This window comes from Rattus norvegicus, chromosome 15 (genome assembly GCF_021556685.1).
Source record: "Rattus norvegicus strain SHRSP/BbbUtx chromosome 15, alternate assembly SHRSP_T2T, whole genome shotgun sequence".
NCBI lineage: Eukaryota > Metazoa > Chordata > Mammalia > Rodentia > Muridae > Rattus > Rattus norvegicus.
Genome location: NC_141548.1, coordinates 1666186 through 1689375, shown reverse-complemented (window position 1 = coordinate 1689375; position 23190 = coordinate 1666186). Strand labels below are relative to the sequence as shown.

Here is a 23190-nt window from a genome sequence, read left to right as displayed (position 1 = left end):
TCTAAGAGCTTTGCTCACTCAAAGGAGCTGTGCCTAAGCCCTTACTGTTTTCTCTCATTAGTCAAACACCTTTAGCAGTTGATCCATGCTCTTGACCAGCATGAGATGGCCAGTATTATTAAACAGAGTTGATATAATCCAGTTGACAGCCAGGAATCACATTGTCTTACTGACATCCTTGCCCTGTTCTGTTAAGCTTTGGGGAGTGGGGAACAATTGAAACCAGTGGAAAGGTCTTCAGGGCACTGGGTAGAGCATCAGAAACTTGTACTTTGTCTCTGCACCCCCATGCATGGGAGTGAGAAGGTGTTGGGAAATAAAGGGAGAAAGCATTGCTTGTCATACAGGGCATGGATAAACCATCCAGCACGCTGTATCATGGCTCTCCTACGAACTCATGACAGTCTTAAACCATTTTCATGAAAGAAATATGACTGTCAGCCCCACCAGCAGATCCAAGAGGTCCATCGCACAATGGACCATCTGTGGTTTATACCATTACTTGGGAGCAGGCAGTCTCTCTGGGTAGGTAGAGACAAGAATGTTTTCTTTTCTCTCTCTTTTTTTTAAATATATCTAGGCAAAAAGTACTAAGGCCATCGATTTTAGAACAAAACAAATAGATTTTTCCATAATAACAAAAGTATTGGAATTGTTCTTTCTTCCTTCCAGCTTTAGCTCTGTCCTTAAAGGGTCCCTTAAGAAAATCTACCATTTTACATGAAGAGGGGGAACCTGATAGTCTCTGGGTGATGGTCTCTCAATTTCAGGAAATCTGTCTCCATACGGAGACAAATGGGTATGTGAGCACCTTTGCAGGGCTCACTGCTCTCCTGATAACCTCCCTTCCCATATCACAGCAAGGAGGGCCTCTAAGTCCCACCACCTCTAGCCCTGGGGACTTCCCTCTAGCCACTTTGAGAAGGTCAGGAAAATTGGAGTTGCCCTCCATAGCTAGGGACATGAGACTTAACTAGACTGATCTCCTTTCATTAAGCAGTGTCCTGGCTTAACAAGCAGTTTTATAAATCTGAAGCTGTCTCCGGGTGTCACAGGATTTATGGACAGGGGGGTTCTGCCGTAAAGTGGTTTATGATGGCTGCCTTCTGTGTTATTAGTAGCTGTCTCTTCCCTTCAACCATTGCAGTTTGATAATAGCCTTAAAACACCCAGAATTACTTACCTGCAAGTCCCATTCCCGATAGCCCCTGTTGACAGTCTGAATAAGTTTACTGGCCTTTTGTTGTTCTTTTCCTTCAAAACAAACTGATTGAACCATCAATAGCTCCTGTGAGCTGACAGAGGGATGTCATCTGGACTAGCCCTTGTGATTGCAGGTTATCTGGGGGAGTTAACCTCTCTGCATTGTTAACTGAAATGTTTTATGTACTATGCAACTTTAGGATATGGCTGTGATAACCCCCGGTAACTAAGTCATACATCACGGTAAAGAGATTTGGGTGCAACAAATAACCCCGGATTAAATTTACAAGCGCTGAATTGATATTGTAAAAGCTTTCATTCTGTGGCTTCAGGAATCTGCTCTCGTGTTTTTATGGCAAACTTGTATTATGCTCAGGATTGAAGCTGCAGTTCCTGACACTCTGACATGACCTAGAACAAAGGGAAATGGATCTCCCAAGACCAGCATGGGACAGGCAGGCAGAACGCCTACTGGCTTATGGCTTGGCAGGCATGTGGAGCCTATTCTAAGTCACCAGGGGACAGGAAGACCTGGTAAACGTGACTGTTAGCTGGGCTCATGGAGCACAGGTGCTGGGGCAGGGCAGACTGTTAGCGGAACTGGGAAAGAGACTCCTGGCTGCCTCATTGCACTCATAATTTCCCAACTATTAGTCCTTGTGGTGTTGTTTTCAGTAGGACATTGGTTCGCAGCAGGATGGCAGCCGTGACAGCATCACCTGGGAACTTATTAGAAACATAAATTCCAGGCCTCTGTCCAGATCACCTCAGTAAGGAGCTCTGGGGATGGGCTGGCGTCTGCCTCTGTGCTTTAACAAGCCCATGGCTCACAAGGATGCCTGCTCAAAGTCAAGAACCACTATGCTAGGATGTAAATGCTATTAGAATGGCGGATGCACTGAGAGCAGAGTTCTTCTGCTGGGTGTCCTTACCTTCTCAGTGCCTTGCATTGCTCATCCCAGGTAGTCGCTCCTCAATGATTATTCTTTGGATGTGTAAATAAATGAAAGAAGGCATTCCTGAGGAAACAGTAGATTGTAGGGGGACAAGTCTGCCTAGTGTAGCCATTCTGATAGGGATGGCGGTATTCATTTTGAAGAGCTTAAATATTAATTTTTGTTTATGTGTCTCAGTATATGTGTGAGCATATGAACACACGTGTGGGTACCCACTGAGGTGAGAAGAGAGTTGCAGATGCTCTGGAGCTACAATTCCAGTTGTTAGGAGACTCCTACCATGGATGCTGGTAACTAAACTCGGGTCTTCTGGAAACCCACAAAGTGTCCTTCACTACAGTTGTCACTCTAGTGCTGTTTAAATTTTATTTATTTTTTATTGGTGTGTGTGTGTGTGTGTGTGTGTGTGTGTGTGTGTGTGTGTGTGTACGATATGAGTTGGAGGTACATGCTTACCACAGAGCACATGTGGAGGTCAGGGGATGACTCTCAGGAGTCATTTATCATTTACTATGGACCAGAGGGATCAAACTCAAACTGAGCAACATCCTGCAGGGCACTTGAGATGAAGATGCTCTAAAGAGTCGTTAGTGCCCTCCCCTTTGGTTATCAGGCTATGGATGCCAGGACATTGGAATTTCCTTAGGAAGCTTATGCTAGAGGAAGAAAAAGCCTAGAAGCCTGGTGCCAACCAGTAGGGAGGTTGTCTCTCTGGAAGAGATTCACAGCTTGTCAGCCCATATTGCAGGAGATACCTGAGCTGAGACAGTGGTGATAGATGGGTTTCATCCTTGGAACAGAACTGCTTAGCTATGCATACCTCTGGCCCTGTTTAAAACTAAACATCCTCTTAGGACCATGAAGATGGACCTGAGGGATCATGGCAGCTTCTTGTTCCATTACCCAGTGTTCCTGTATCCCCCTCCACACTGAATATGGTTCCTTTCGCTGCTTCTCAATGTTAACTTGCCTCCTTAATTGGTCTATTAAGAGTGGGTGTCCTATCTTGGTTTGCTATCCTTCCAGACTCTGCATTCTGGTCCTAACAGGTTGGGTAACCCTGAAGTCCCTCAAACTTCTCTGGGAATTCATGGTGGCCCTTAGGATGGAAGTGTAGTCACCTGAAGTCTAGGGATGATTGGCAGACTCTGTCATAGGCTGTCTCTCTGACTCTAAGAAGAACCGTCTGCAAACAGTAGCTCTTTGTCATCCAAAAAAATTTTAACTAGCTTAAAAGCCAGCACCTCTCTGTCTCGCTCCTTTGATTTCAGAGCTGTGATCCAAAGCTAGGCGAAATGACAATGCACGGTCTGTTGTCACTGTGCTTCCTGGCAGCCCCATGAAGGCATCTTTCACTTCATCATTAAACATTGGCTGATTTTCTAATACTGATGTTGTCCTCACCTGAATATTCATCTTTTCCCACCCTACACTTAGTGGGTGTCTTTACTCCTTTGAGCGTCACTCCTGACATATTGTTTCTGTCTGTACATGTCTTTATTTGAAAGAATCTGTTGTCATCAAGGCTTTGCCTGTATAAGCAGGAGATGGAAGTTTTCTCTGACAGTCTGAGGCCGGTGGGAATTCTGCTAAAGGGTAAGAAAGAACTCTTGAGCCCTTTGCATCATTTTGGATAAGATCAGAGGTATTTGGGGGTGGAGGTTAAGGAGAGACAGGTTTTGGGAGAAAAGAAAAGCAGAGGCCAGGGAAGAAGCAGGAAGGAGGGATGGAGGGTAGGAGAAAAGAAGAAAAAGACTGGGGATATCTCAAGACCTCTGGCCTTCAGACAGACTGTAAAGGAATTTCAGTGACCCACATAAACCTGATGACCTAAGTTCCACCCCTGACACCTTGATAGCACATGTCTGTAATCCTGGACACCCCTATGTGAAGATGCAAGGCAGAGAGAGACATGATCCCAAAAGCTTATGGAGCAGCTAACCTACGGTACAAAGAACTGCAAAAACAAGAAACCCCACCTTAATAAAGTGGGAAGAGAAAATGGGATCTGGGACATTAGCCTTTGACCTGTGTCCAAAGTCCAAACACTTGCTCACTCACATGAAATAATATACTAATTCATAAGAGAATTAATTGAAATTAATTGCAAAATAATTTTACTATGTTTCGAATTTAAAAGTCCGGGGTGGAGAGCAGGGGGCTTTAAATTGGTGTATCTCACTCTTGAGTGATGGGCAGGTCTTTTACCTGAATAAGCTTATAAAGGTCACTTGATGCTATGAAATTACTCTGTAGATGTGAGAGGAGGCCCTGGGAACCCTGGGCTCCAGTGAGGAGGGATGCATAGTGGACGTGCAGGAACATCTACACTGATAAAATCCTAAGTGAGTTGCTTTTGAATTTGGTTTTTGAAGCCTGTTTGAGATAGTATATTTCTTTTTCCCTTTAGTTTTCAGCTGTTCTCTGTTTTCCCGTAACCACTCTGGTGCCTAACTTAATCTCACTGATTTCTAGTTAGTCGTATTCCTCCTTACAATAAGAACTTCTTTGAGAATGGAGAGGTATTACAATCACTTCTGTATCCCTACATGCATGGCACATAGTAGGTACTCAAGAAATATTTGTGTGGCTGAAATGAATGGATAGGCTACTGAACTCATTCTTGCTTTGGTTTCCAAGATGAAATGAAGGTAAACCTTTGAGAAGATTGTATCTTAGATAAGGACATTCATTTTTAACAGCAAGAAAATGTCAGAAACAGCAGTATGTTGGACTGGATGCTGACAATATATTCTAGGAGCATTTAGAATGAAGAAAGTAGTGTGGGCTAGAGGTGAGAAGGAATATTTCCTAAGGTTGGGACTTGGAAGATGAGAGAATTATGAGGTGGCTGCAGGAAGTGATAGGTTTCTTTCGAGGTTGTTCATTGCTATTGGTATTAGGTGTTTATCTCTTCTAAAGCAAAGAGGTTCAGGACAATTGCTCATTTGGTTGATATGGAGTGTGCTCTTGATGGGAAGTAACTAGGATGGTGCCTGTTGCTGGCAAGAAGTATAGGCCAGTGTCTATACACTTATACATTTATGAACATATACCCTGGTCAAGTGTGTCTTCTTGTCAATACCCTTTATACACATCTGTTGGAGGGCAATTTATCACACACATAGCCATTGGCTTCTCTGTGATGATCTATAATGAATACAAATAATCTTTCAAAGGGAATAGAGGAAACTGAGTATTTGGGGATATTAAAGAAAAATAAACTAGAAACACCTCTGCCTCCTATTTATTCTTGTCAAAGATCATCTCCATGCCACATTGTTGAAATTATCCACAAACGATGACAGAAAGTACTTGAGACTCACTTGAGTCCTTAGTGAAACATCTCTCAGCCACATGCATGCCCTACTTCTATGCCAAAGCCAACTAGCTTATGTGAATTCATTTAAGGTCCTACCTGGGAAATTCTGACATACAGCCTCAGCTCAAAATTTCCAGTCTATTGTATCAATGAAGAGAATGCTATAGATGCATCCCAGGAATGGCAGGTACATACCTGAAAAAAAATCTTAAGTGAGTTGTTTTTTAATTTGGTTTAGAATAGTATGATTGAGGACTTTCCATGTTGAAGCAAGGTCCTTTTCCTAGAATGAAAGAAAAGAATACAATGACAGGGTCCTACTGGCTGGCTAAATCTAATGAGGTATGTGTCTACCCTTGAGCCAGAAACTCAAATTTGGTTGTATGTTGTATAAAGCATAGCCCTTCACATTTCTCCTGGGGAATGTTTTGAGTGGGGGTGTGGGAGGCAGTGGCTAAAATATAAACCCTGAAAGCCCAAGGTTCAGCCTTATCACCAACATCCCTGAGGCAGTGATTCCAATTTTCTCAAGTTGTGTGTGTCTTTTTGTCCCAGGTGCTTTGTTCTGCACAAGCTGCCTAATTTGAAGTTTCTGGATGCCCAGAAAGTCACCAGACAAGAACGGGAGGAGGCATTGGTCAGAGGGGCCTTCATGAATGTGGTGAAACCCAAGGTGGGTGAGCTGCTACTGTTTGGTTTTCATGTGGAATTTATTTCTTACTTCACTGGTTTCTCTGCAGAGCATGGGTGATATCTTCCTATGTATTTACACAGTAGATGTGATCTCACACCAGGGTTCAATCATAGATATAGGGCTGGCCCAGTCATGAAATTGATTGACTATAATTTAGGTCTTCCTATCACTCAGTCTAAGGAGACTCATTTGTAACACACCTGGCGGTTTAAATAAGAATGACCCTCATAGGCTCACGTGTTTGAATACTGGCATCCAGGTGGTAGAACTGTTTAGGAAGGATTGGGAAATGTGGCTTTGTTGGAAGAATGTGCCACTAAGAGAGTGGGTCTTGAGGTTGCCACTTACTTGCCTCAGCTACTGCTCCAGCACCATGCCTGCCTGCTGTCATACTCCCTGTCGCGGTGGTCATGGATTCACCCTCTGAAACTCTAAGCATTGCAATAAACAACTTTTCGTAGAAAAGTTGTCATTGTCAAGGCATTTTAGCAGAACAATAGAAAAATAACTAAGACACACAAAAACACGAATGAAGCTCAGCGAACTTCAGCAGGTGAATTTTAGGTGCCCTCAATGCTTCCTTCTGTTTTGGAGCCAAAAAAAGGAATGCACTGAGAATTTTGTGTTTCTCATGTGGATACAATTCCTCTCACCCATTTGGAGGGGGCTCTGGTTTCTTGCTACTAGAAGGGGGTCATTTTCTTCTATCAGAGATGAAGGCTCTTCAGTTCCCTGAGGTGATGTTAGCACAGTATGCAGTGTTTCCACACAATCTGAGCTGGGGCTGCTACGTGCTCCCTACATACAGTTCTTGAGAGTAGATTTGGAATCTTGGATTCAGACACAAGGAGGTTTTAAGGATGTTTGCAATAATCTCTCTGGGAGACATTGGGTCCTTCTAAGAAGTCTGAGCCCAGGGAGTAGATTCAGTGACCCTGATGATGACCCCTTTCTAGAAACTTCATTACCCTGAAGCACTGTGGAGCTCCTTAGTTACTGCCTATGAGATTGCAGCTATATGTTGAAAATGCTGGCACAGGAATCCTGAAGGTCTAGTTTGTCCTCACCCAGTGACTTATAGCCCTCTGTACATGTATTGGAAGTGATTAAGCAGCGAAGCAAAGCCAAACAAAGCCAAAACAGAGCAGAACAATGAAACCTCTTCCATCAAGTTACGCTGTTGGCAGCAGACCTCAGGCCACTTTCTTTCCCTGAATCCATGAGGTGCGACTGATTTCCTGTTATGCTGAATGAAATTGCTAACAGTTGTGGAAATATATGATATGGAGGGTATAATTCTGGCAGATAAATGTATTGTTACCTGTTTCAGCATGTGGAGAATTAATTGAGTGATTCATTTCATAGCTATTAAAGTGTTAACAGTTCTCCTTATTGGAGCACAGGCCTGACAGAATGCACATGAGTGCCTTTAGTTATTCCAGCTTTGGCCATTTTGTCCAAATGAAAGAATTTATCTCCTGGCTTCTTTCCTTTCTTTTTTTCCTTCCTTTCTCTCTTTTTCTCCTTCTCTCTTAGGACTTCAGAGACAGCCAACATCACCAATCCCAGCCAAGTACAGCAGACGAAGTCTTTGTGGTACCCTGGGGTCAAATACTGGCCATCCGTCCTTTCCCACATCCGTGCCTACACTGCACAGGGCAGATCTTTCTTTATCTTGCCCTCATTTGCTTTGAGATTGGAAACTGTAAAGTGCTGATAGAAAGCCAAAGAAGGACTAACTGTGCTGCCCATGTCCTAGGATGTTGTATTCTGTCTGTCTGTGCCTGATGTTGAGTCCCGTACACATAGAAGGACAGACCCGTTGACACATTTTACATATGATGGGATTCAGTCCCAGAGCAGTTTGTAGAGCTGATCAAGGTCACTGGGTCATGAATTCCTGAGCTAGAATTGTACCCTTATGTCTGACATGGGGCCAGTCTCCTCTCTCTCTGCTGTTTTAGCCCTGGGGAGAGATAGTTTCCATGGAGAGTCTTGGACAATTGAAACTTCTCAGGGAAGCCTGAGTGAGAAAGACAGGTGGGGATGTAATGTTTTTTCTGCATGGGGAGAGGTGGAATCTCCTCCTGCCTTTGAGCATGATGTGGAAGGGTTCCTTAAAACTCTGCCGTCAGCCGTCGGAGTCATTAGCAACACGAGCAGAAGTACTCCTCGGTGTTCCCAATTAGCTTCCAATCAATTATAGAATTAGCACGTTTGTGTGATTGACTCTAATGCCCTTACTAACTGTATTACACTTAAAAATGCTCATTAATTATTTGAGGAGAGAGACAAAAATGGCCCTGACAAAGAAGCATGGGGATCTTGGCTTCTGTTTCTGTGGCGCCTCCAGATTTCCTAGTAGAAAATCCCTTCTGTTGCCTTGTGCTTGAGGGATATGGGACAGTCAGAAGCCTAAGGTCCTGATGAGGTAGTTAGGACCCAAACCAGGGTCCTTGGGGTTCTGTTTAAGGGTTTTCATGTGATGATCCTTCAAGATCCCAAGAAGATTCCATGGTGTTACTGGTTTATCATACTGCACACCTGCCAAATGGAGGAAGACTCCCTTTTGTCTGTTGTTTTCTGAGATACACAGTGGTATTCATCTTGCAGACAGAAGGGATCCAAATGAGCTCTTTGCTGAATTAATAAACTGGCATTCAGACAGCTGTTTCTTGCCTATTTGCTGTGTGTACAGACACATGTTTGTTCCTATGCAGATATATTTCCCATATCTGCCTGTATATATACATATGTATGTTCTGGGAGGCATGTGCACACCTTGAGTCGGCCTCTAAGTGGAGAGCAATTTCCTCCCTTCAAATTGCTGGAGCTGCACCGCACACACTAGCTGAAGACCTATTTTTCATAACAGAATCAGAATCTCAAGTTGGCGTCTGTCCTTTCTGGGGCAGCAGGGGCCCGTTGTGCTTATTCAGCACAATGTTCTGATGGATGATCAAGGAGGCTGTGATTTGGGGAGCTGTTTTCATTTTATTCCTGACATAAAGTATTTGGGAGAATGGAAAATGCCTCGCCAATCACAGCCCTTGCCTTCTCGGTGGGGAATGGGCAGGCTGGGTGTTCTCGCTGACGCAAATGCAAAATCAGCCAGGAACTAATCAACCCTCTATGTCACCAAGGTTTGATTTGGTACCTGGCAGGCCTGGACACTGGGATCCAAGTTCTCTCTAGTTCTCGCTCCTGATGACACATTTTTGCCTCTGTGACTGCTCTTTGGCTTCTGTTGTTTCAAAGCTGCCAGTCTTTTGAATCTTTATATGGAAGGATGCTCTCATTCATGTGAAACAGGTAATGCTTCAGTGGGTTCTTCCAGGTACACAATACACAAGTGTATACAGGGCGCATACATACTCTCTGTATGAGTCTCTCTCTCTCTCTCTCTCTCTCTCTCTCTCTCTCTCTCTCTCTCTTTCTGTGTGTGTGTGTGTGTGTGTGTGTGTGTGTGTGTGTGTACACTTAATGGACCTGTGACAGCTAGGATTTGCTCATTTTCCAGAATTTTAAAGAAAATCCATAGCCTTGTCAAATATTGGCCATCGAATCATGTCACCATCAACAGAGAGAGCACCAAACTAGATACTGAGAAGTGCAAGGCCCCCAGTGAAAGGCATCTGGAATGACCAGACCATGACCCCCATTGCTGCACTGGGAATATAGATCAAAGGAGCACAGAAGCCTGCCCAGGAGGGTGCGGATGGCGACACACCAGCCCTGCACATCAGAGAAGCAGCTCAACATCCCGACAGTCACAATTGCTTAATTATGTCCTGGCTTTGTAATTAGTCATCCCTGCTCTGGCAAAGAGCACAGTTGTCATTTCTTTGACATAATTATTTAAAGCCGAGCCCTCTTGTTTACAGGCACAAACACACAAAGTTGGCTACTGACTGTTTAATCTTAAGAACCTTAGAGAAACCACAGGGGACATAGCTGCAGGGGGTACTGGAATGAGAATCATGGCCTGTGTTTTTATGATCATTTCCTTATAGAGAAAGTGAGGTTAATATTTATGTTTGAGTCTTGGTGTGAACTAGTATTCTACATTCCGCATGTAGCACGTCTGGATTCCCACCACTTACAATGTATGACTTATATATGTGTAAAGTTTTCTCTAGCTTGAGTTTTAGTGTATATTATGTCTTCAGATATTCAGAAAGGTGAGGAGGGAGAAGAGGAAAGAGGGAAGGGGAGAAAAAGAAAGGGAAGGACAAGTAAATTGGTAGAAGAATAAACTTCAGTGCACCTGCCTGGAAATATGTTCAGTTCTCTTTCTAAACTACACCTTGATAGTTTCTTGTGTCCAAGAATCACCCATTCCCATAACTGCCCCAGTCTTCACATTTGTGGTTTGGTACAAATTTCCCTATGTACAGTCAGTTTTATGCCTCTCATCTTTGTTTAGGTGTTTCTATGAGAAAGGCAATGCAGGGTAAGGACAGGACGTGAACATAAGGGAAGCCTGCTTCTTGTTGGTCTAAGGAAGCTGACCATTTCTGGGATACCAGCTCCTTGAAGCTGTGACCTGGGTATGTTTTCTTCAAACTCTCATCTCAGATGCTAGGCCTATAGCAGGGGCTCAGTTCTTACAAGAAACAAGAACCACAGACAGCAAAGCACACTAAGAAAGTCATCTCTAAAGTCTGCACATCAGTTGGTTGGAGCACAGTTAGCTGAAGAAGGAGAAAAAACTTTTGCAGTAGGTGGTGAGTTAGGCCTGAGAACTGGACAAAGCGACAGATTCTGAGTTGGACATTTGTTCTTGATATTTACCCAGACTTTACTGTGGTGAGAAGACATGGGTCACTGTGCTCTCTGTCTCACAGCTTTCCCATTGGGCAGCACTTCCAGGGGAGGCGAAGGTGTGGTTTACAACTTTAGCAACCAGTTCCTGAGTGTGTTCCCCAACTTTTCCTCCTATCAGAACTCACCTTCTTCCAGCAGTACTTTAAAAATTATGAAGTAGCTTTTCTTAGAAGTATGTTTGGGCCTCTACAAGTCTATAAAACTGAAGAATTTCTCCCCGTTGTAGCAGCTGCCATGTTAGTTATTTGCCCGTTCGTGGAACCCTACTTAGTGGCTTTCTTTGTCATGACATTGGGTTATTTTGATGCCTAATGTTTCCATAAATTCTATGTTATTCTAAAATAATGTGCATATGTCTTTGATCACTTCAGTTATCCTCATTTAACCCAAGTGCAAACGTAAAAAAGCTCTCAAAGGGCTGGGTGATGTCTCAGCAGTTAAGAATACTGAATCCTCTTCCAGAGGACTTGGGTTTGACTCTGCAGCCACATGATGGCTTACAGTGGTCTGTAACTCCAGTTCTGTAGATAGGCATCTATCAGACACCTTGTATTGGCCGCTACAGGCATCAGACACACATATGATACGAATATATCCATGTAGGCAAAACATCCATACACATAAAATAAATCAATCAATAAAAATTAAAATTAAAAGTCAGTTAAAGCCTACCTCAAGATTTATAAAAATTATGAACACATAATCTGCATTTTACATAAATCTGGACCTTCTCATAAACACATTTTGTAATTTGTAGTTAAGTAGATATTTGTATGTAGTTAACTAGATATTTAGCCAATATGTGTTCAAAGTTCTCTGCAGTGCTAAATATCCAGAAGAAAGCCTGTCATTTGATTTTCTGGACATGTCTAACTACCTAACTGATCATGTTTTCTGTGTTCTTTCTATTTCTTGTCTTCAGGCACACTCACGTTCTATTTTTAGCTGCTTTTAAAGAGAAGGAAAAATTTTAATTAATTTCTTTTTTGGAAAATGCTTAGGCAATATGTTTAGAAACAGCTTTGAAAGCCAAACATTTGTGGTTTGTTTATTTTACATTATTGTTTATGACTTTACCATTTATCACATTCATTTGAAGGAGAAATCTCTGATGGATTCTGTATTTTTCTGTTTGTTCACACCATGGCATCCCCAGTCTTGAGGAAATGTCTTCTGAGCCTTGGTCTTTGGAAGCAATTTTCAGGGCCTTGCATTAGTGTAGCAATGACATGAAAGCAAAGAAATGCAATAGAAGAAACATTGCCTTTGGATGGAGATCTGAAGCTCACGATGAAGATGTATGGGTTTACTTGCTGCTGTAACAAAATATCAGACAAAAACAAAGTAAGAAAACAGAGGATTGTTTTAGTTCAGTTTTTGATTGTAGTTCAGCAGAGTGGAGAAGGCATGATGGTCAGAGTTTGAGGTAGCTGGACATAATGCATTCACAGTGAGGGAGAAGAAAGAGATGAATATAGATATTTAGCATCCCCCCTCTCTCTCCCTTCTTTCCTTTTTTTCTTTCTTTTTTCCTTAGTCTAGAACCCCCAACCCATGTAATGGTACTGCTCACATTTATGGTGGGTTCTCCTACCTCAATTCACATAATTTAGAAAGTTTATTACTATCTTATGCAGATATTTGCTTTGTTGGAGATTCTACATCCTGTGAGGACATTGACAAATAGTATTAGTCATTATAAATGAGGAAAATGATACAAATTATAAATGTTTCTAAAAGCCTCTAAGCACGCCATAGAGGCCACTCTGTATGGACTCCAAGCCCAGGAAACAGCATTATGTTGCCAATGGAGCCAATAGTTTTCACAATATCCCCATAGTCTGCTTTTACTTTCCCTGCCATCTGCTTTCTGAAATGATCATTTTGTCCAAAGATATTTGAATAGACCTAAGACACGAGGGTCATAGAAGTAAATAGGACTCTTTAAACATGAGAGATGAGATAAAAAAGTTAGGAAATTGCATTATGTCTGGAACCCAACATTTGGGAGAAGTATGTCAGGGTGTATCTGCCCAAAATCAATGGTGTCCTTATCTTTGTCCTTGCTGTGGAAACTCCTGTATGGGAAGAATGCCTTTCTCTTATTTACTGACCTTCACCTTGGCATTAATGCTTTGTCCAATGATATGTGAACAGAAGTGACAACTTATCAATTCTAGGTCAAGACCTAAAGCAAGTGTTTCTACTCACTGCCTTTGTAAGTTTGCCATCAACTAAGAAAATAACAAGAGGTGCACACTGAGCAAATCTAGATCCAACCCATAAACTGGAAGCAAAACCTTTAGTCTACTGTAGACCTGTGCTAATGGACAGAATGCTTATACAGGACTGAGCTTAGCAGAGTATGGTTGAAGAATCTGAATGATTCATCTTCCCATCCACTCAGTGAGATGACTGCACTCTGTAACTCCTGCAGCCTTCCTGATGCTACTTAAGATAGCAAGGCCTGTCTAAGAGCTGCCCGGCTGCACAGTAGTACATTATGTAAATGGATAGAAAGTTTCTTGGTGTTAGTTCAAAGAGTACATAGCTTTGCTCAGTAGTCACTGTCTACTGGAGTATTTTTATTAACTATTTAAGTTACAAACTAGGCATTTATTTAATACATGTCTCTTTAACATCCCCTCCCCTGTCTCCAATCTATAATTGAGGAAGCTGATAATTGGAAATTACATACATCTACATATTCATGGAACAGAGGGATGATGAAGGTGTTCCTTGTGTTTGTCCATGCCCTGAAACTTGTGAATTTACCCTTGTGTATCTCACTTCAGGACAGTCAACTTCAAACCTTGAGATCTTTCAGTTGTTATATCTTAAGTTTCAGAAACCAGATCTGCATAGGTCTAGAGGTTGGACCAAAAGAGCAGGGAGAACAATAGAACAAAGGCTGCAAGTGAACTGTGTGATTTTTCATCCTGATATTGTGAGTCCATTCTGAGCCCTTTGGTGACAAGTATAGGCTATGCAGAAACTGAGGAATCAGACAATTGAAAGCTCCATATGTTAGGCCAAGTTTGTGACTTCCTCTGAGGGTGAGGATGGCATGGCAGGAATGGTTGAGCAGTGTGGTCTTTGAGATCATGGGTGTGGGAGGAAAGGAAATAGTAGAGCTTTGTGTTGAACAGGGCTTGTCACCTGGTTTGAGGTCACATGAAACTGAGAGTATGCAGCCTAGTGTTGGTGCTTAGGTAGCCAGTGGGGTCGACAAGATGGAATTAAGAGCCTTCTCTGTCTAGGATTATGGAAAAGATTGGTAGTGGTGGTGAGGGTGGTTGTGTGTGTGTGTGTGTGTGTGTGTGTGTGTGTGTGTGTGTGTGTGTGTGTGTGTGAGTATTGGGAGGATGTAGGATCGGGTGATGAGGCCAATATGAAAAGAAGGCCAATGGTATCAGAGATACCATAGTGACTGTCCTGACTATGAGTCCCACTATTCCCAAAAGGCTTTTGGCCTGTTCTTGCTCAAAAGATTCTTTCCCCTAGAGGATCTGAGATCTATGTATCAAGAAGTGGATTTAAGTTTATGAGTCTTGGCTATGACAGGTTCTCCTTTCTGTGATTGCTAGTCATGAGGATGGAAATTAAGAACCATGGACATCTGTCATGTGCATAGTGCCAGCCTGACAACTCTTTGAAATACTTTGAGATCTATTTATTTTTATTTTATGTGTGAGTGTTTTGCCTATATGTATGTATGTATGTATGTATGTATGTATGTATGTATGTATGTGTGCATGCATGCACATATGAGATCTATCTTGCTTGGAAATGGTCCATGGACACATCACATTGTAGGAATTAGACCTGTAGATAACCAAGCCTCTTATGTGACAGGTAAATCTACAGAATGGATAAGACATTCTATGTCCATGACATCATTTTGAAGCTAATAGTTGGGTGTTAGCTTCTGCATATTAGCAACACATTAGCATGGGAGATAAAGAAGGAGGCCCATCTATTCTGGAGTTCTCCTTATTTCCAAATCATATTTTATTACCAGTGGTTGAGAAAAGTTGAAAGGTAAAAAAATAGAGGAGAAAACTCACAAAAGCTGAAGGACACAACAGGGTCTGGGATACTTGGGTCTTAATCCTGAGCAAAGTCGGTGGATAGCATGCAACAGTGCCTGATCTAGGTTGGTCTTGGGGTATCCAACTCAATCAAAAGAAACATCTGCGTAAAGCTGAAAACAAAAAGTTGAGGCTGTCTCAGAGATAGAGGGATTGCCTAGCATGTTCAAGGTACCGGAGCTCTATTTCCAGACCCCCGACCTCCCAAACGTATAAGGAAAAGAAGAAAAAGCAGGCTCAGGCACGAGATGCAGCTCAGTGTCAGAATACTTGCTTGGCATGTGTGAGTCCTTGTGTTGATTTCCCAACATTCCCAGAAACTTGATTCACTTAAATAAGTATGCAAGAAAAGAGTTTAAAATGCGATTTTCAGGGTTCTCTCTGTATCTGTGTCTCTCCTCTCTCTTTTTTTTTCTTTTTCTTTTTTTTTATTTTTTATTTTTTTTTTTATTAACTTGAGTATTTCTTATATACATTTCAAGTGTTATTCCCTTTCCCGGTTTCCGGGCAAACATCCCCCTCCCCCCTCCCCTTCCTTATGGGTGTCCCCCTCCCAACCCTCCCCCCATTGCCGCCCTCCCCCCATAGTCTAGTTCACTGGGGGTTCAGTCTTAGCAGGACCCAGGGCTTCCCCTTCCACTGGTGCTCTTACTAGGATATTCATTGCTACCTATGGGGTCAGAGTCCAGGGTCAGTCCATGTATAGTATTTAGGTAGTGGCTTAGTCCCTGGAAGCTCTGGTTGCTTGACATTGTTGTACTTTTGGGGTCTCGAGCCCCTTCAAGCTCTTCCAGTTCTTTCTCTGATTCCTTCAACGGGGGACCTATTCTCAGTTCAGTGGTTTGCTGCTGGCATTCGCCTCTGTATTTGCTGTATTCTGGCTGTGTCTCTCAGGAGCGATCTACGTCCGGCTCCTGTCGGTCTGCACTTCTTTGCTTCATCCATCTTGTCCAATTGGGTGGCTGTATATGTATGGGCCACCTGTGGGGCAGGCTCTGAATGGGTGTTCCTTCAGTCTCTGTTTTAATCTTTGCCTCTCCCTTCCCAGCCAAGGGTATTCTTTTTCCTCATTTAAAGAAGGAGTGAAGCATTCACATTTTGATCATCCGTCTTGAGTTTCGTTTGTTCTAGGGATCTAGGGTAATTCAAGCATTTGGGCTAATAGCCACTTATCAATGAGTGCATACCATGTATGTCTTTCTGTGATTGGGTTAGCTCACTCAGGATGATGTTTTCCAGTTCCAACCATTTGCCTACGAATTTCATAAACTCGTTGTTTTTGATAGCTGAGTAATATTCCATTGTGTAGATGTACCACATTTTCTGTATCCATTCCTCTGTTGAAGGGCATCTGGGTTCTTTCCATTTTCTGGCTATTATAAATAAGGCTGCGATGAACATAGTGGAGCACGTGTCTCTTTTATATGTTGGGGCATCTTTTGGGTATATGCCCAAGAGAGGTATAGCTGGATCCTCAGGCAGTTCAATGTCCAATTTTCTGAGGAACCTCCAGACTGATTTCCAGAATGGTTTTACCAGTCTGCAATCCCACCAACAATGGAGGAGTGTTCCTCTTTCTCCACATCCTCGCCAGCATCTGCTGTCACCTGAGTTTTTGATCTTAGCCATTCTCACTGGTGTGAGGTGAAATCTCAGGGTTCTTTTGATTTGCATTTCCCTTATGACTAAAGATGTTGAACATTTCTTTAGGTGTTTCTCAGCCATTCGGCATTCCTCAGCTGTGAATTCTTTGTTTAGCTCTGAACCCCATTTTTTAATAGGGTTATTTGTTTCCCTGCGGTCTAACTTCTTGAGTTCTTTGTATATTTTGGATATAAGGCCTCTATCTGTTGTAGGATTGGTAAAGATCTTTTCCCAATCTGTTGGTTGCCGTTTTGTCCTAACCACAGTGTCCTTTGCCTTACAGAAGCTTTGCAGTTTTATGAGATCCCATTTGTCGATTCTTGATCTTAGAGCATAAGCCATTGGTGTTTTGTTCAGGAAATTTTTTCCAGTGCCCATGTGTTCCAGATGCTTCCCTAGTTTTTCTTCTATTAGTTTGAGTGTGTCTGCTTTGATGTGGAGGTCCTTGATCCACTTGGACTTAAGCTTTGTACAGGGTGATAAGCATGGATCGATCTGCATTCTTCTACATGTTGCCCTCCAGTTGAACCAGCACCATTTGCTGAAAATGCTATCTTTTTTCCATTGGATGGTTTTGGCTCCTTTGTCAAAAATCAAGTGACCATAGGTGTGTGGGTTCATTTCTGGGTCTTCAATTCTATTCCATTGGTCTATCTGTCTGTCTCTGTACCAATACCATGCAGTTTTTATCAGTATTGCTCTGTAATACTGCTTGAGTTCAGGGATAGTGATTCCCCCTGAAGTCCTTTTATTGTTGAGGATAGCTTTAGCTATCCTGGGTTTTTTGTTATTCCAGATGAATTTGCAAATTGTTCTGTCTAACTCTTTGAAGAATTGGATTGGTATTTTGATGGGGATTGCATTGAATCTGTAGATTGCTTTTGGTAAAATGGCCATTTTTACTAAATTAATCCTGCCAATCCATGAGCATGGGAGATCTTTCCATCTTCTGAGGTCTTCTTCAATTTCTTTCCTCAGTGTCTTGAAGTTCTTATTGTACAGATCTTTTACTTGCTTGGTTAAAGTCACACCGAGGTACTTTATATTATTTGGGTCTATTATGAAGGGTGTCGTTTCCCTAATTGCTTTCTCGGCTTGTTTCTCTTTTGTATAGAGGAAGGCAACTGATTTATTTGAGTTAATTTTATACCCAGCCACTTTGCTGAAGTTGTTTATCAGCTTTAGTAGTTCTCTGGTGGAACTTTTGGGATCACTTAAATATACTATCATGTCATCTGCAAATAGTGATATTTTGACCTCTTCTTTTCCGATCTGTATCCCCTTGATCTCCTTTTGTTGTCTGATTGCTCTGGCTAGAACTTCAAGAACTATATTGAATAAGTAGGGAGAGAGTGGGCAGCCTTGTCTAGTCCCTGATTTTAGTGGGATTGCTTCAAGTTTCTCTCCATTTAGTTTAATGTTAGCAACTGGTTTGCTGTATATGGCTTTTACTATGTTTAGGTATGGGCCTTGAATTCCTATTCTTTCCAGGACTTTTATCATGAAGGGGTGTTGAATTTTGTCAAATGCTTTCTCAGCATCTAATGAAATAATCATGTGGTTCTGTTCTTTCAGTTTGTTTATATAATGGATCACGTTGATGGTTTTCCGTATATTAAACCATCCCTGCATGCCTGGGATGAAGCCTACTTGATCATGGTGGATGATTGTTTTGATGTGCTCTTGAATTCGGTTTGCCAGAATTTTATTGAGTATTTTTGCATCGATATTCATAAGGGAAATTGGTCTGAAGTTCTCTTTCTTTGTTGTGTCTTTGTGTGGTTTAGGTATAAGAGTAATTGTGGCTTCGTAGAAGGAATTCGGTAGTGCTCCATCTGTTTCAATTTTGTGGAATAGTTTGGATAATATTGGTATGAGGTCTTCTATGAAGGTTTGATAGAATTCTGCACTAAACCCGTCTGGACCTGGGCTCTTTTTGGTTGGCAGACCTTTAATGACTGCTTCTATTTCCTTAGGAGTTATGGGGTTGTTTAACTGGTTTATCTGTTCCTGATTTAACTTCGATACCTGGTATCTGTCTAGGAAATTGTCCATTTCCTGAAGATTTTCAAGTTTTGTTGAATATAGGTTTTTATAGTAAGATCTGATGATTTTTTGAATTTCCTCTGAATCTGTAGTTATGTCTCCCTTTTCATTTCTGATTTTGTTAATTTGGACGCACTCTCTGTGTCCTCTCGTTAGTCTGGCTAAGGGTTTATCTATCTTGTTGATTTTCTCAAAGAACCAACTTTTGGTTCTGTTGATTCTTTCTATGGTCCTTTTTGTTTCTACTTGGTTGATTTCAGCTCTGAGTTTGATTATTTCCTGCCTTCTACTCCTCCTGGGTGTATTTGCTTCTTTTTGTTCTAGAGCTTTTAGGTGTGCTGTCAAGCTGCTGACATATGCTCTTTCCTGTTTCTTTCTGCAGGCACTCAGCGCTATGAGTTTTCCTCTTAGCACAGCTTTCATTGTGTCCCATAAGTTTGGGTATGTTGTATCTTCATTTTCATTAAATTCTAAAAAGTTTTTAATTTCTTTCTTTATTTCTTCCTTGACCAGGTTATCATTGAGTAGAGCATTGTTCAATTTCCACGTATATGTGGGCATTCTTCCCTTATTGTTATTGAAGACCAGTTTTAGGCCGTGGTGGTCCGATAGCACGCATGGGATTATTTCTATCTTTCTGTACCTGTTGAGGCCCGTTTTTTGACCAATTATATGGTCAATTTTGGAGAAAGTACCATGAGGAGCTGAGAAGAAGGTATATCCTTTTGCTTTCGGATAGAATGTTCTATAAATATCCGTTAAAAAAATATGGAACGCTTCACGACTTTGCGTGTCATCCTTGCGCAGGGGCCATGCTAATCTTCTCTGTATCGTTCCAATTTTAGTATATGTGCTGCCGAAGCAAGCACTCTCTTTTTCTGTCTCTGTCTCTGTCTGTCTCTTTCTCTGTCTGTCTCTGTCTCTCTGTCTCTGTCTCTGTCTCTTTTTCTGTCTTTCTCTCTCTCTCACTCTTTGTGTGTGTGTGTGTGTGTGTGTGTGTGTGTGTGTGTGTGTGTAGAGGGAATTTTGCTCAGCAGATAAATTTCAGTTAAGTAGCGGGAAGTTTAAGTGTTTAAATAGTGTTTAAGCCCAACACTTGGGAGGCAGAGGCAGGCACATCTCTGAGCTTAAGATCTGCAGATTGGTCTACAGGGAGGGTTTGAGGACAGCCAGGTCTACACAGAGAAACCATTTGTCAGAGGGAGGGGGGAGGAAAGAAAGTAAGAAACAGAGCAAAGAAAGAGAAAAATGATGGTATTCCTTTCCTTAAACATTTGGTTTATTGAGTGCTAGATATTCAGAAGGAAAAAAAAGTCCAATTTCCAGTCAGATAAAATGAGGTACCTTTACCTTAGAGGCATTCTTTACCCTAAAAGTTGCATTCAGGAGGATTAGAACTTGTTTTTTCCACCTAAAAATTTGAAAAATGTCGACATTTATACACACCTTTAGATCCAGCTTGGAAACTGTTATTAGCCCTGCACCCAGGAAGTATTTTTTGTCTGCCACCATTTTGACTGTCAGTTCAGACTACTCTAAGGGACTCAAGTACACTTTCTTCCATCCATATGTATCTTCTCTGTCACTTGGATTATGACAAATGGCATATCGATAGCATAGTAGGGCAGGCCTTCCCATGTGGCCCCAAACACTGTTGGGACACTTTGCTCTTTCATTCCTCCTCGGTGTCTTACACAGAGCATCTTAGGGGATCAAACAGGCAGGGCGTCATCAGTAATGCACAGTCCTCTGCTCCTTTGATCTTAATTGAGCCAGGCTCAGTGCCATTGTCAGTGCCGGCGATTTCACTCAGCCTTTTCACCAAGGGAGCTTTAGGATAATTTCATTTTTCATGAGCACTTTAAAATATGGCAGTAAATTTTGAGCTACATTACCTGAATTAGAACTCATTATTTCTTTTCAACAGCAAGTTAATGCTCTCTGTCTAGGCTCCATATGTATGCATGCATGTATATGTATGTGCATATGTACATACATATATACAAACATACACACACACATATATATGTGTATATATACATATATATGTATATATATTTATAGTTTCTTGTTGATGTATGGAATTTTTAAGTGAGGCTTGTACTCAAAGAGCCTTTCAACTCATGAGTGAAATGTACATGTGCCACCTCTTGCTTTGTTGTTGTTATTAGGCACTCTGGAGTGTCCTGGAGGATCTCTGGGTGGGTGATCTCTCCTATATTTTATTTGTCACCATTTACTCATTCTTCCGACATACTTAGCTTTTGTTTTTATTCCTGACATGGTTCAAGATGTTGTCTCCAGCTGTTCTTTGGGGAAGGTTTACAATCTAAACATACCATATTTGTTGTACTCCACAAAATACCTACCATTCCTCACATGTCTGTGAACCCCTGTTGGACTTGCTGTTCCCTGTAGAAGGTGCTGATACTCCAAATTTTGGGATTATGCTCAAGAATATAGGCTGGAATATAGGCTGAACCTGTACCTCCTGCTATCTGTCTTTCCACTGTGAAGGCAGGAGTTGCAACGTGTCCTCCAGTCTGTTCTAAGGACAAAGCTATAGAAGCTGTATATAGCACTGGGACTGTTTTGGGTGCATAGAGACTGACAGCTAATGCTCTTAGCTACACCATCTTAAAATACTCTGTGAAATGACATAAAGAAGATAGTTTTGGTTTACAATAGATGTTGGGATATGTATCAGTCAGCTCAGATGCTGTAACAAAATGCCTCAAACTCAAGAGGCCAAATAAACCTGTGCTAGAATTCTCGCAGTGCAAGAATTTTAGGATTAGTATGCTAACATGGTTTGGTTCAGGTGCTGGCTCTCTTATTCCTTGGGTCTAGATGTGGAAAAAACCAAAATGATATCTTTTCTGTTCTTATAAACTACATGATCAAGTCTTTATTTAACCTTAATGATCTCCTGGGGGCTATGTTTCTAAACCCAGTTGTGTTGGATTTTTTAGATTTGATTAAGTGAATATGAATAGGACACATTTCAGCCCCCAATAGAGAGAGCATAATCCCTTCTCCCACCCTGCTTCACTGAGTTTACTAAGGTTTATGTTTTAGGCAATAATTTGCAAGGCTTTAACTGAGCATCTATTTCCTGAATATGAGAGGAGAATTGTGGAGAGAAGGATCCAGGCCCAAGGAAGTATTCAAGGTTTAGTGTAGAACAGACAAAGGAAGAGGCTCCAGGGTCACAGATACACTTGAAATGATACAGTCTTGGTAGTCAGGACAGCTGTAGCGAAGTCTCTTCACAGCCTCAGCTCAGCAGAAGGATGCCTGATGCAGAAGTAAGCCCTTAAGCCCTTTCATTTGGATGACCTTGGTCTCAACTCTCCTAATCCCCCTCCAACTCCCTTGGCAAATCTGGACGTCAAGGCTGAGGTTTAGATCCTGGAATCTGTCACTGGGATTAGGCTCCCTTCAGCCACAAAGCAGAATAGAAAAGGCTGGGGAGTGAAGTTGGGGGGTTATTACCCATGTCCAAAGAATATTATCTCATCTTTAGAAGGACTTTGAAACCCAGGGTGGAGATATCAGAGAGATATCAGATCTTGGGATAATTACAGAACAGCCAAGAGCTGAATTACATAAAACCACATTTAAAAAAAATGTATCTGCTCAGTATAATGTGTAAAAAAAAGCAGATTTCTACATGCATTCTAATTTTTAGTCATGGGCTGTTTGGGAAAAGATTAAGTTACAAAGGATTCGTTTCTTCCTTGTATTGAGATCAACTCCGTGGCCAAATTGCAACTTGTGTGTGGATAAGAGGGGCTGAGCAGGAAGAGCAGGGACTGTGTTTGTACAGAGAAAAATGTTCAGTGGGAAGAAAACTGACCCTGGGAGAAAAACTTCTCCCTCTCCCTCTTCTTCCAAGCACTGTGGGATTAATGTGCAACTTTGTTCATATAACTGCTACAAACAGTTCACTGTGTAGGCCAAACACTCTCTAATGCAGTAAAATTAAGAAATAATACACTTTGAAAGTGATTTATGAGTGTGGTTAAACTGCCAGATTTACAAAGAAATAGTTCAGATCTTGGGAAGCCTCAGGAGTCACGTCAAAAATGAACTTGACCATGATTTAAACTGCTACTTTTCTTACATGACATTTAATATGTGTACTTTAGAGGCCCATATGTCTTTAATAAAATAGCATTAAGTTTTAAATATGATATGAATGCAGCCAGTTTCTAAATTCATAACCTTTTCCACAACTCCAAAATGCTAACCAATAAGGGAGTCATACACGCAATAAAACATAAACCTTAGAAAATAGCTTTTTATTAAAATGGTTAGGCAGTTGGCAGCTGGGTTGCAGTGTAATAAATACTTACAGCGCTGTGGGTTTATCAGACGTTGTTTACCCTGCTAGCAACTGGGACC

At 41.7% G+C, this 23190-nt stretch overlaps 1 protein-coding gene and 1 non-coding gene across 2 annotated transcripts in view; one reads left to right on the top strand and one right to left on the bottom strand.

The window, feature by feature from the left end:
* Lrmda (leucine rich melanocyte differentiation associated) overlaps positions 1-23190 on the top strand; it is a 1059497-nt gene that overhangs the window by 599888 nt on the left and 436419 nt on the right. The window contains 1 exon segment of the mRNA NM_001109441.1: positions 6037-6154. Coding sequence (NP_001102911.1) covers positions 6037-6154 — 118 coding nt within the window.
* LOC120097295 (U6 spliceosomal RNA) lies at positions 19546-19652 on the bottom strand. Its single transcript, XR_015639189.1, has one exon. It is a non-coding gene; the product is annotated as a U6 spliceosomal RNA (small nuclear RNA).